This window comes from Tupaia chinensis, unplaced genomic scaffold (genome assembly GCF_000334495.1).
Source record: "Tupaia chinensis unplaced genomic scaffold, TupChi_1.0 Scaffold000578_2, whole genome shotgun sequence".
Lineage (NCBI taxonomy): Eukaryota > Metazoa > Chordata > Mammalia > Scandentia > Tupaiidae > Tupaia > Tupaia belangeri.
In genome coordinates, this window is record NW_006160094.1 from 3,619,279 (window position 1) to 3,632,234 (window position 12,956).

At 42.8% G+C, this 12,956-nt stretch overlaps 1 protein-coding gene across 20 annotated transcripts in view; it reads right to left on the bottom strand.

Moving 5' to 3' along the window:
* Window positions 1-12,956, bottom strand: part of PARD3 (par-3 family cell polarity regulator) — a 611,947-nt gene that overhangs the window by 174,277 nt on the left and 424,714 nt on the right. For 19 of the 20 annotated variants that reach the window (XM_006158308.2, XM_006158309.2, XM_014591497.1 and 16 more), the window contains one exon: window positions 1,952-2,194. In XM_006158308.2, the coding sequence (XP_006158370.1) occupies window positions 1,952-2,194 (243 nt within the window). Of the gene's footprint in view, window positions 1-239; window positions 271-1,951; window positions 2,195-12,956 lie in introns of those variants that run through there. The other variant, XM_014591494.2, reaches the window with a different exon arrangement.

Sequence of the window (12,956 nt, forward strand, 5' to 3'; positions counted from 1 at the left end):
AGATATGGTGGGGGTGCTGCAGCCCACACAGAGTGTGTGTGTGTGTGTGTGTGTGTGTGTGTGTGTCTAGGCACTCCTGACAATTTGTAGACATCTCCGGGGGAGATTTAGACTCCGACAGGGCAGAGTTTAAAGTAACTTGTGGAATCAGGAGCTGGGGAAATCCCTTCCGATTCCTGGCTGAGGTCAGGCGGGACTTCAGGGCTGCCCGGGTAACTGCTACCAGCACATTCACTATTTTCCAGATCTTCAAACTAGATGCTGAAGGTGCTGAAAACGATTAGTACTTTTGTCAATGATTAATAATTTGCCAACTATTTTCAGTTCCTTCAAAAATGACTAACTGGCAATGCCAATATTCCTGGTGTTCTTTCTCCCCAGAAAATAACTTCCAATGGGCCCATTCACACTGTTCGACCTTCTACAAGCAGCTTCATAGGTATAGCAGGAACTGAGTAGGAAGCTTTTAAAGAAAATGTCACCGTCACTGATAATAACATATCCTTTCAATCCTGACGTATCTGTGTTAGTTAGAAAGCATGTGAACCTTTCAGGTGGCCATACCAAAAGAGTTAAGTAAATCACAGTCCTCCTATGATAACTTATATTATTCACTTGTTACAGTCAACAGCAAATAGATTTTTATCACACAATAAAGAAAACTGGAAAGTCAACAAAAAAGGAAAAAGACACGGCAGAATGATCAACTGACAGGAATAAGATCAGATCCTCCATTTATTATTTTCAAAAGTATTTTCTCTGGATTTGTCTGAGGGTTACCTGCTGTATTTGTAATCCTCTATTTTAAAAAAAGTCAAATATGAACTGCTTGCAAAATGTGTAACTAATGTGTAACTAATGCATGGATGCTATAGATGAAAGCATTCAGGAATACCTCTGGTTTCATAAAGGTCTTCCTAGTGAATTTACAGAACCAGTGGGACTAGCATCAAACCCAGGAAACTGTAAGAAATACAAATGATTCTTGGATTCCACCTCAGACTTACTGATCAAAATTGGGGGCGGAGGGGAATCTCTGTTTTAAGAAGCAACTCTGATGCACACTAATGCTGGAGAACCCCTGGTTTTAAGTGAAACCTGCTATTTTTAACAGTCGAAGACCAACTCTCCTATCAAAAATGAGAAGAAATTATTATAAAACAGGACGGGATTAGGGCATTGTTTAGGGTGATGACAGGTTTGATGTGTGAGCTGAACTCTGGATGGTGCCCGAATACACACGTGGAGGGGTGAAGAATATCTGCTTAAAATTCTTTTAGTTAAAATTTTAAATATGTTTACAGCCTCTTGAAATACATATATATTGCCAGTGAAAAATCTAGGACTAGCCAATACATATATACCTGTATGGTCGATTGAAATCTGAAATACATACAGCTATCAACACTGTACTCCTGGGTGCTGGATGGAGAAACATTTCAGATCTGTGGTCTGCAGCTGTTAACAAGCAGTTTGAAGACTGGCTATACTACATTTCTCATTTACTAATTCCTTCATAATATAAAATTATGCTCCCCCCCAAAACAGCCCTTCGAAATCATAATGGGAATAAATCACGTCACTCCCCATCTGGTTAATTACCACAACTAGAGGTTCCCCCAGCAGTAAGAGGAAATGTGGCTTAAGCAGAAGAGTTGCAATTTCACATTTGCTTTTTATTTGAGTCATAAACTAAAGGTTGGTTCTTAGGTCTAAAACCATTTTAAGAACAAGATGAAATACGTTGAAATCATTAGAAAAGCTATCAGAACCTCTCCTCCTTCCACAAGGCTTCGATTTGTGTAAACTCAATACTTGAAGACACGACAGCTTTTTAAAGGCCATTCATAAAAGGCAATTCTGGTTTGAAGACAGACGAACAAACTACGCCCTTGTCAGAAGCTGTATAAAAGCTGACAGGGAGGCAATACCCGATTGCTGCGGAGCCTACCTGTCGGCAGGTGAGGGTTTGGGATTCCGCGGCTTCTTCACTTGCGCGTACAAAGCGTCCATCGTGTGTCCTTCCCTGGGGCTCTGGGGCCTGGCGTTGAGAGCCAGGGACCCTTCATAGGAAGAAAGTCCTCCATACATCAAGTCTTCGTCACAGCCGAAGGTCCGATGAAAATCGTGAATTTCAGCGTAGTCACGCTCTCGGGCCTGTCGCTCCCTGAATTCTCGAGTTTTGGCTTGAATTCTATAAAATGAAAACAAAGTTGAAGGAAGAGAAAACTATTCCTTGTCTAAGAAGTGCATAGAGAAAATATCAAAATATATCATAAAATATATTTTATTTCAGGCAGTCACAGAAAATCGGTGGCGTAAGTTATATACATTCTAGATGGTCAAGTCATGTATGGGTGCTCAAAAATAAAAACGTCAGACAGCTTTTGTTTGTACTGGTAACATCAGTCATAGTTGAAATCTTAAGTTTAAGTTTTCAGATATTGGGGTCGGCCGATGGTATGGTGGTTAAGGGTGCTAGACTCTGACATGGCCAACCATGGTTCGAGTCCTGGACCTGGTGGCTTGCTTTCTCACTTTCCCTCTCTTTCTCTCTCTCTGGCCCTCTCTTGTCACATTAAAATAAATAAATAAATACATACATACATACATACATATATAAGTTAAATAAAATAATTCTTAAATAAATAAATAAATGTTTAGATATTAACTACCTTTACAAATTCACCAGGAATAGGGACCAGCAAGTAGTGTGATAGTTAAGGTGTTGGACTCCCACATGGCTGACCATGGTTCAAGTTCCAGACCCAGCAGCTTAAAAATCATGCTGGGTGCTTGTGCATGCATGCCCAGATCCCAGGAGAATGAAGAAGGGATTGCAGCATGGCCACTCTCCTGGAGGCAGTATATCTTGCCCCCTACCTGCTTTGATTTCATATGCTCCAAAGGCAACTAGAACATCCTGAGGTTAAAGACAGAAAGACAGGTGTCCAATCAAATTCTGAAGCAAAACTTGCCTGCTTTCCAACTAAGAAGCAGATCCTAAATATCCGCTTTTACTGAAGATATGTTTAGTTACTACTTGGCTCAACGTCCTCTTCAACTTACACACTGACATAATTTATTCCTTAAGTCGATCTTGGTTATCAAGAAGTAAACAACATTCAACAGAATTCTGAAGATTTTTGATAGAAAACGTTTTCATTACATACTCACCAATTGAAGTGTTTACTTCAAAGCAATGGTCTTATTTATATAAAGCAATTGTTTAGACTGAGTTTAATATCTTACTGCAAAGGGTTTCTTTCACATACGCATGCTAGACCTCTGCTACATAAATGACACATAAAGATAAAAATCAAAAGAATCCAGAAAAGATACCAAAATCAAATGAACACAGCATTATCAAAAAAGGAAGAGGAGGAAAAAAAAGAAAACTACAGGCCAATATTCCTCCTGAATAGAGAGGTGGAGATGCTCAACAAAATATTAGGAAACAGAACTTAGCAACATATAAAAAGAATTGTACACCATGGCCGAATGTTTATTGAAGGAATGAAAGCCTGATCTGACGTTCAAAAATCAGTCACTGTAATCCACCACGTTAGTAGGCTTTAAAAAACAAAGCCCGCATGATTATATCAGCTGACATAGAAAAAGCATTTGGCAAAATTCAACACTCATCACAAGAAAAGTCCTCAGGAAACTAGGAAGAGTGGAACTTCCTACACGTGATAAGGAGCATCTCCCGCAAACTTACAGGTGTCATCACACACATGGAGGGACATGCATCCTCTCCCTACCTGCAGGGACAGGAAGGCAGTGTGCTCCCTCCCCTGCAAATCACAAGGTGCCGCAAGTTCTAAACAAAGCAGGAAGCTAGCAAAGGAAGAGAAAGACACACAAGTTGGGGACGAGGGGATCAAACTCTTATTTGCAGATGACAGGATGTTCTATAGAGAAAATCCCGAGGAATCTACAAGCATCTTCTAGAATTAAAATGCAAATTCAGCAAGTTCACAGGATCCAAAATTGTCTACAAAAATCCGTTACATTTCTCCATGTTGGCAATGAACACATGGGCACTGAAATTAAAAGCACAATGCCATGTACAACCACTAAAAAAAATTGTGTGTGTGTGTGTGTGTGTGTGTGTGTAAACTAAAGGGTGGCTATGAGCCTACAGAGACATATAAAAGTACACCAACATAAATCTAACAAACCAGGGACAGAACTTCCATGCCAACAACTACACAATGCAGCTGGAAAAAATCAAAGGTGAACTAAAAACTGGAGAGACATGCTGTGGTTGAGGATGAAAAGACTTGATGTACAAAATCAGTCAATTCTCCCCAAATTGATACACAGGTTTAAAGCAATCCTATAAAGATATACACAAGGTTGTGTAGCTACTGACAAGACTAGTTTCGAATTTATAGGTGACAGAAGACAGCCCAGTTGAACAGATGGTGAGCAACAGCGGTGAGCTGGGAGGACTCGCACCCTGGACTGTAAGATCTGTAATGCACGACAGCAGGTCTACGCTGCCCGGGTGACTGTGGAGGGACAGACATGTGGAACAATGGGAACCCAGAAACGGCCAGCAAGTACGGCCAACTGATTTCTCACGATTGGGCAAGAACGATTCAAGGGAAAATAGACTATCGTTTACGGTCTTTTCCCACAACTGGTGCCAGAGCAAGTGGCCATCGAAAGGGAAAAACAAAGAAACGGATCGTGAACTTCACAACGGATACAAAACTCAGCTCCAAACGGATGACACGTTTTAATGTAAAACATAAAACGATGAAAATTTAAAAGAGAACAGAATATCTTTGAAGTCTAGTGTTTGATAGAGTTCTTAGACAAAATACTACTCATAAAATATGTACATAAATGATAAGTCATCAAACTTAAGTTATCCTCTGAACGTTTCAATTTGCGAGATGGGAGAAAATATTTGCAAACCACACATCTGACAAAAGACTCACGGCCACATGACATAATTGGTATTCAACAATGAAAGACAAACAAATAGAAAATGAGCAATAGACACGAGACATTTCTGAAAAGGACCAAATGGGTGACATGAAAAATGGTCAACATCATCTATAATTAAATGGTATAGCCACTCTGGAAAACAGCCTGGCAGTTGCCTTAAGAACTGGACATCTGGGCCAGGAAGTGGTATGGTGGTTAAGGTGCTAGACTCCCACACAGCCAGCTATGGTTCAAGTCTCAGAGCCAAAGGCTTGAAAATCATGCCAGGAGTGTGTGTGTGTGTGTGTGTGTGTGTGTGTGTGTGTGTGTGCGTGTGCGCACATGTGCGCCCCAAATCACATAAGGACAGAAGAAAAGGGATTGCAGCATGGCCATTCCTCCTAGGGAGTGACTTTCCACTTTCCCTCTCACTGTCTCTCTCTGGAAAGTACACGCGCCCTATAGCAAAAACCTAAATACAAACGAAAAAATAAAAAAACTAAGCATACACTTCTGGAAATTGGACTCCTAGGTATCTATCCCAAAGAAATTGAAGTGTTCATGCAAAAAACCTGTACACGTAATTTGTAGCCACTTTATCTGTAATACTCAGAAACGGGAAATAGCCCAAATATTCTACAAAAGGTGACTGTTTAAACAGACGAGGGCACATTGGTTCCTCAGAATACCACTCGCCAGTACAAGCGAACTCAACAGCGCAGCTCAAATCCACCCCGAGGCCATTACGCGATGTGCAGGAACAGGCAATCTCAAATGGCCACCGTCATTTAGAGAACGTTCTCCCAAAGACCCTTACGGGGATGGTGAACGGGGTAGTGGCTACCGGGGGCTAGGTATGGTGGGGAAAGAGGGGTTCTAGGAAAACCTGTGTGACGGTGACATCACTCTACACAGGTGGTCAGAGGACAGAGGCCCGCAGACACTCCCTGTACCCACACGGCTTCCTGGGGTCGACTTCCTGCGAGGGCTCTGTGAGAGGTGGCCATCGAAGGAGACTGAGCGGAGGGTATACACGCCCTCTGTGTACACCTTTCGTAACTTCCTGTGAGTCTAAAGTAAAAAGGGTGTTTCTCTTTGTTTGTTTGCCCAGCCACTGTGGTTCATACCCTCAAGATGCCGTGCTCTGCAGGCCGGGGCCCTGTGGGAGCCCGGGCTCACTTCCCACTCCGACCTGAGGGTTGGGCAAAGCAGCGTGGGCCCATGATTCCAGTGGCCTGGGGGTGCTGAAGCAGGAGGATCTCAAGCTCAAGGCAGACCTGTGGTGGCAGGTACCTATATTCCCACCTAGGGGGCTGTGGGAGGAAGTCTGTGACATGGAGCAGCCCTGTCTTTATTTTAATTACTTATTTAATTTTACTTATACTTATTTATTATTATTACTCGGTTTGACCTGAGAGAAGCATAGAGAGAGAAAGAAAGGGAGTGAAAAAGCATGCTACAAGTTCTGGGACTTGAACTGCAGTCAGCCATGTGGGAGTCCAGCACCTCAACCAGCACACCACCTGCTGACTCCAAGAAAAACACTTTTAAAGTCAAAAAAATTACAGGAAAAAATTTGCATTTTCTCTTTTCTGAGATCTATCTAGAATAGTTTAGCACTATCACTCTGGTCTTTTCCTAATGTTAACTGTGGAGGTCAAATTTCTCTCATTTTCCTTATTTCTCAAGCACAAAATGGGCTTTTTTTTTTTTTTTTTTGGAGAGGTTTTCGCTATAAGACGCATGCGCTCGCCAGACAGACAGAGAGAGAGAGACAGAAAGCGAGAAAGCCCCCCCCGGGGGGATGGCCACACTGCAATCCCTTCTCCTCCATTCTCCTCTCAGGATCTTGGGCACACACGCCCAGCGTGAGTTTTAAGCCACCGGGTCTGGGACGCGAACTGCGGTTGACTACGTGGGAGGCCAGCGACATAGCCATTACGCTAACTGCTGGTTCCCAAAATGGGCTATTTCAACCCACACAGCTCAGGGTTTCTTAGCCAGTGTCCAGGGCTATTCTAGGGATAGCCTGCTGCTGCACAGGACTTCCAGCACCACCGCTGCCTGGCACGTGTGATTAAGCACTATCACTGGCCATCGGGTGGCAAAACGCCTCTCCTGTTTCCAAAGCCTCCCTAGAGTCCATATTGCCTGAGTCCAGCCAATGTCTTTCTTATAAGAGAATAATGGAAGGCTGGAAATCTTTACCAGAAGATTCTTAGGTGCTAATAAATATGAGTCCTACACACAGAATATCCATCAGAGATACAGCAACTCAAATTCTAATGTCAAATTTAGCTGAAATCATACTAGATTTTTTTATTATGCTCCATTCATCAACTTAAGAGCAATTATGACAGTCAAGAAAGGTAGTACAATAGCAGATTACCTCTAAATGCTGGATCTCCGTGATGGAAAGTTCATATATGTGGGGAAGTAATTTATTCTTTGTACCATACTGTGACTCTGGATTCAGCCAGGACAAAAAACAAAAAACTAGCAGAAAGGGGAAAACGAGTTCTTTCTTGAACTCAATGGGATATTAATTTCAACCTCAATTATGATTACTTATCTGACAACAGGCTTTCATACTAAATGTGATCACTGTCAGCCAATCACCTTATTAATTAATGATAGGTAAAATCCACAGTAACTGGGCATTCATGTAAATCTTGCAGTTCGGGAACCGGAACAAATTTTGAAGAATACAGCAAATAGATAAGTATAAAAGCTGAAAGTCATGAATTTGGAGAACTTCCAACAATCAAAGGGGATGACTTAAATGAATTTATACATGAACAAAACCCCATGGCATATGAAGCTCACTTCACTACCTGTAAAGATGCCCCAGCTAGCTGATGTTGGAAGGCACATTTCCTTATAAGAAAGCCAGTTAGGAGAGAAAGAGAACAAGAGCTCTTCCCGAGGAAGGCAAAGCCTGCGTGATCTCCCCAAGCTTCCTGAACATCCTCTTCATTATATTACGGATGGCCCCTAGATTGAATGCATTTTTGTTCCAAACTATACAGAAAATAATATTCATTGGGGGTCAATTTCTTTCTTCCTTTTCCTTTTCCTTTTCCTCTTTCTTTCTTTCTTTCTTTCTTTCTTTCTTTCTTTCTTTCTTTCTTTCTTTAAGTTTTTTGCCATAGTGTGCTAGCACTCACTGGAGACAGGGAAAGTGAGAAATCATCCCTCCCGGGGGTATGGCCACTCCATAATACCTTCTCCCCCATCCTCCCCTGAGATTCTGGGCAGGCAAGCACAGGCACCTGGGGTGATTTTTACACCACCAGGTCTGGGATTCGAAATTGAGTCCACCATGGGGGAGATTAGCTCCTGAACCACTAGAGCATGTGCTGGTCCAGTGGGGTCAATATCTAACAAGTCAATTTTTCAGACTTACATGAGTCACGGTTTATAAAGGACAGCTTATAATTGCTTTCTTTTCCCCAATTTGCATATCACGACTGTCACCAGTCTCTATATTACAGTTCCTGCTGTAGAACCCTCTAAAAACACTGATATTTTTCCCTCTGCCACTCCATTACTATAAGAAATTATATTTTTATTGCTCATCTTGTCACCACCAATGAATTTTATCCCCAATGTTCCCAAACTCTGTATCCTTCCTTTCCACCTCGGCGGCTTCACCTGGTGAGGAAGACCAGGGTAAAGCAACGGCAAACCGCGGCCACAGAGGGAAGGCCGGTCCACACTGAGCGTTGTAAAGCTCGTCCCAGAAACGAAGGCTAAGGAGGCCACTAAGGTGCCCATGGAGCTGCAAAAATGATCTTCAAAACCAGGACTGTGCTCTGTGTGTTGTGGGTTTCAGAGCAACGCACAGAAAGGATTGAAAAATAAGGCAGTGACTTTACTATGTGATTTGATAACCCGAAAGTTACACTGACATGTTATATATTTTCATTCTTCACGAAAAACATTTATTTCAGAAAAAAAATATTTTGGATCAGGAGAAAACAGTTTTGGTACCCTGGATAAAATAGCATGGTTCCTTACAGAAACTTGTAAGACAGGAAGTAACTTCCAGTGAGGCCTTGCTGGCTCCAGATGGCCAGGGCTATAAAGGGACATCCCTCGTTCTTTGGCTGTGACCCCGAGGTCGCACATTTTCTCTAACATGTAAGGGTCATTCATTTTCCGAACAGTTGAGGGACTGTGTGGCATTGGCCATCTTTTTATCTCGGCCAAACCTCCACAATGACAGAAGTAACTGATTAGTCCAAGATCTAGCAAAAGAAATAAATTGCCTATGGCTGTAAGCATTTCAGTAAGTCTATCCTAGTTATAAACAAGAGACCTATTTTGAGATTTAAATTATGTACAAAGAACATTGATAGATATCATCATGCCTTATTTCCTTATCCTTGAAATGTTAAAAAAAAAGAAAAATGGAAACAACAATTAAAACCTTTATCAAGACTTTTAAAATAAGTTACTAAAGAATTTATCATTCCAATTTGTTATGTTCAAACATAAATATTCACACGTTTCCTTTTGTAAAAAAAAAATCTTTTCCATTATGATAATGAAATTGCCTTGACCTGCCTAGAAAATAATACACAACATAATGGAATATACTAAATAAAGTAATAGGGTTAATTTCTTTCCTGCTGTCACTAAATTCATGCTAACAGTCTCTCTTCAGCTTGACATCAATTAATGATTTTAATTCCAGACTCCTGTCACAGTGTTCACCATCCTTTTCTCTAATTAAAATGGATGAAGCCCGATGAAGATAAAACACGCAAGACTTCTGTTCTTGGAACATTTCTATTCATTAGTATTTTTGCGTTTTACAATAAATGCCTTTTAGCACTAATTACAGTGGAGTAAGATGAAAAGGAAATTTTATTACTAGGAAGTATAGTTCTATATATGCAGACAATGTACGAGCCCTAGATGGTCAGGACTGGGGACCGTCCCCCGAGGGTGGAAAACCAAGCATGCACGCGGATGGCCCGTTACAAAGACTCCGCCTCCAGACCTAGGAGGCTTCCATGTACAGAACCAGTCTTCTGGAAAAGAGTGCAAGAAACAGAAATTGGCCTTTAATAGTTTTAATCAAAAATGCCCTTACTGCCTACAGAAGATAGACTACACTAATACTAGTGTAACAACCAAAGAGTTAATGAATACGCTTCCAGTGGCTGCCTATGAGATCGTTGTTAACGATCTTTGAAGCATCGTGTGAGATCTTGCAGCCAGTTCCCTTGGGAGACAGTCCATCCCCGACCACTGCATTGCCACCCAGAAGTCTCACTCTGGGGACAAAGTTCCTGGGTCTTCCAACAGGAGCTCCTCTCTCCACAGTCAGTATTACAGACATCCCTCAGATAAAACCTGAGCTCGTGGAAGAATGCAACTGAAGCTGTGAGACAAATGGAAGGGGAAGTCACGTTTGCAGCACTTACTAGTCTGCTGATTGAAAGATTTATTTGTCCCTCTAAACACTCCAGCAAGCAAACTTCAGAACTCCCGGGGTTCAACTCAGCGTTCCTGTAGCTTACCTGCCTCCTGCTAGGTATCTAAATCTGTCTACCATCTACATGCCAGCTGCCAATGTGAGGTATATGCCAACATCACTAAACTTCTTTCTCTGGAAACAGTTGCAACTTTAGGTGAGATTATTTTTTTTTTTCCCTATAGGCTGCAAGCACTCACTGGGGAGAGAGATAGGTGGGGGAGAGAGAAAGCGAGAAAGCCCCCTCCAGGGGTGATGGCCATACCGCAATCTCTTCCCCTTTTGGGATTTCGGGCATGCATGAGGCCTGGGACTCAAACCAACCAGGTGGCCACATGGGATTCAGCCACCTTAACCACCACACTACCAGCCAGCCCAAGTGGGATTTTAATATCTTTGTAATATTGGGGTAAAAATTGATTAAGAGGGACTTTCATATTTAAGTGGGCCTGAAAAAAGAAAAAAAAAAAAGGAGAAAACAAAAACCAACTCTTGAGTGAGAATGACTGTTTCAAAGGTATATTTCTAACTCTGTAGGGGTTGGGGAGGATTCGAGTTGCTGAAATCTACAGTGTTTCCTTACAATAGTTGGGGCACGACTTACATAGCATCCTTGAATGCTAAAAGAAGAAGAGGGCTGCTTTAAAACTAAAACTGTTAAACATTGAAAAAGAGAGCAAAGAAAAGCATTCTCAGAGAGACTACCAATTTTTAAAGAATCTAAGCATGAAAAGACTGCCCACCCCATGAGCCCTGTGTACAGGGAGGGGAGGGGAGACAAGCGTGGGGCAGAATTTCCCATTTCGCTAAGCCCCGGGACTGCAGTCTCCAGCCCCACCCTCTCCCTCCCCAGCGCTCTTAGTTCAAGCCGATCATCTGGTCGGCCATCAACTTTGGACTGCTACTGGGTTTACTTTTCTCTCTCCCTCTTAACAGAGGTAAAGGGTCCCTGCGAGAGGAAGCCTTGTGGTAACAACAGCAAAAACGTGTTCTACCCTCACATTGTGTACCTAATACATTGTGAAACAACGAAAGCTTCCCTTTGACACCGACTAACAAGATACTAGAACAGTACTTCACTAACCAATACAGGCTCACTCACACTCATAGCCCTCACTCACCCATGATGTTCAGGTTCTGATAGGCGGAACCACTCTCCTTCGAAATCAAACTGCAGTTTCCTCCCTTATTTGCAGTCTCTGTCAATAAAATCAGTTCCGAATATACAGAATGCCCAAGGCTTACTTTCCTCAAACTGGGTCTCAGTAAAGGCACTCCTCACGTGCTGAATGAGTCCCATTCCATAGCTAGGTTGTAAAGTGAGTTAGTCAGTAAGCGAGGAGGGGCGGGAGGATGGATGGATGTCTTGTGGTGTGCCGTGGCATCATAGGCTGTTTTGTTTTTTCCCCAGTACTTGCCATAAGACACTACACTAGAATAATGCAAGTTTTTTTTTTTTTTAACTAGATCTTTGCCATAAGGACAGTGAACACACTGAAGAGAGAGGAAAAGTGAGGAACTAATAATCTCCAGGGGGATGGCCACACTGCAATCCCTTCTCCTCCATTCTCCTCTCAAGATTTTGGGCATGCACACACATGTGCCAGACATATTTCTCAAGCCAGCAGATCCAGGACTTGAACCATGGACTCAGTCATATGGGGTCCAGTGCCTTAACCAACATGTCACCTTCCAGCTCAGAATAATGTAAGTTTATCCACACCCAAATATGTATGGACAGGATTAAAAAAGTGCCAGAAATGGAAAAGATAGACCATAGCCAACAGCATAGCGTGATCGTTTCTATTTATTCTGAACGCTCCTGCGGGTGCACAATACAGTGCCAATTTGTGAATGAAACGGGTATCCTGAGTGACTGCAGATGCTCTGTGTAGTGACTGACTGTGGGAACGAGACAGAGACTGAGAAAAAAGATTCCAGAAATGCAGCGAGAGAGGGGACTAAGCGGATTCCTGGGCTGGAACACAGGCCAGAAGTCGGAGCAGACGTTAAACAGATAGGTGGTTAAGTGAGGAGCAGCGGGAGTGAACTTCCAGCCATGGTGGCACAGCAGAGGCATGGCCCTCCGTGATGCTGGAAGCCATATGATTCAGTTCTTGGGTCAGCTTACGCGTGCAAGGTGTGTGCAGGTGTCCTGTGATCCTGGCTGGGAATGACTGAGGGAGACCGCAGCATGGCGCTGCTGAGGTTGCTTGTCTGTCTCTCCCTGGCTGGGACCAGCAGATGGTGTAATGGCTATGTCGCTGGACTCCCACGTAGTCAACCGCGGTTGGAGTCCAGGACCGGGTGACTTAAACTCATGCTGGGCACGTGTGCATACATGCCCAAAATCCTGAGAGGAGAATGGAGGAGAAAGGAGTGGGGCATGGGCATTCCCCCTGGGGGGGATTTCTGACTTTCTGTCTCTCTGTCTCTCCAGCAAGCACATGTGCCCTATAGCAAGAATCTCTGAAGAATAAAAATCAAACAAAAAGAAAGCAGGCTGGCCTCATAGCACAATGGCTGAGCT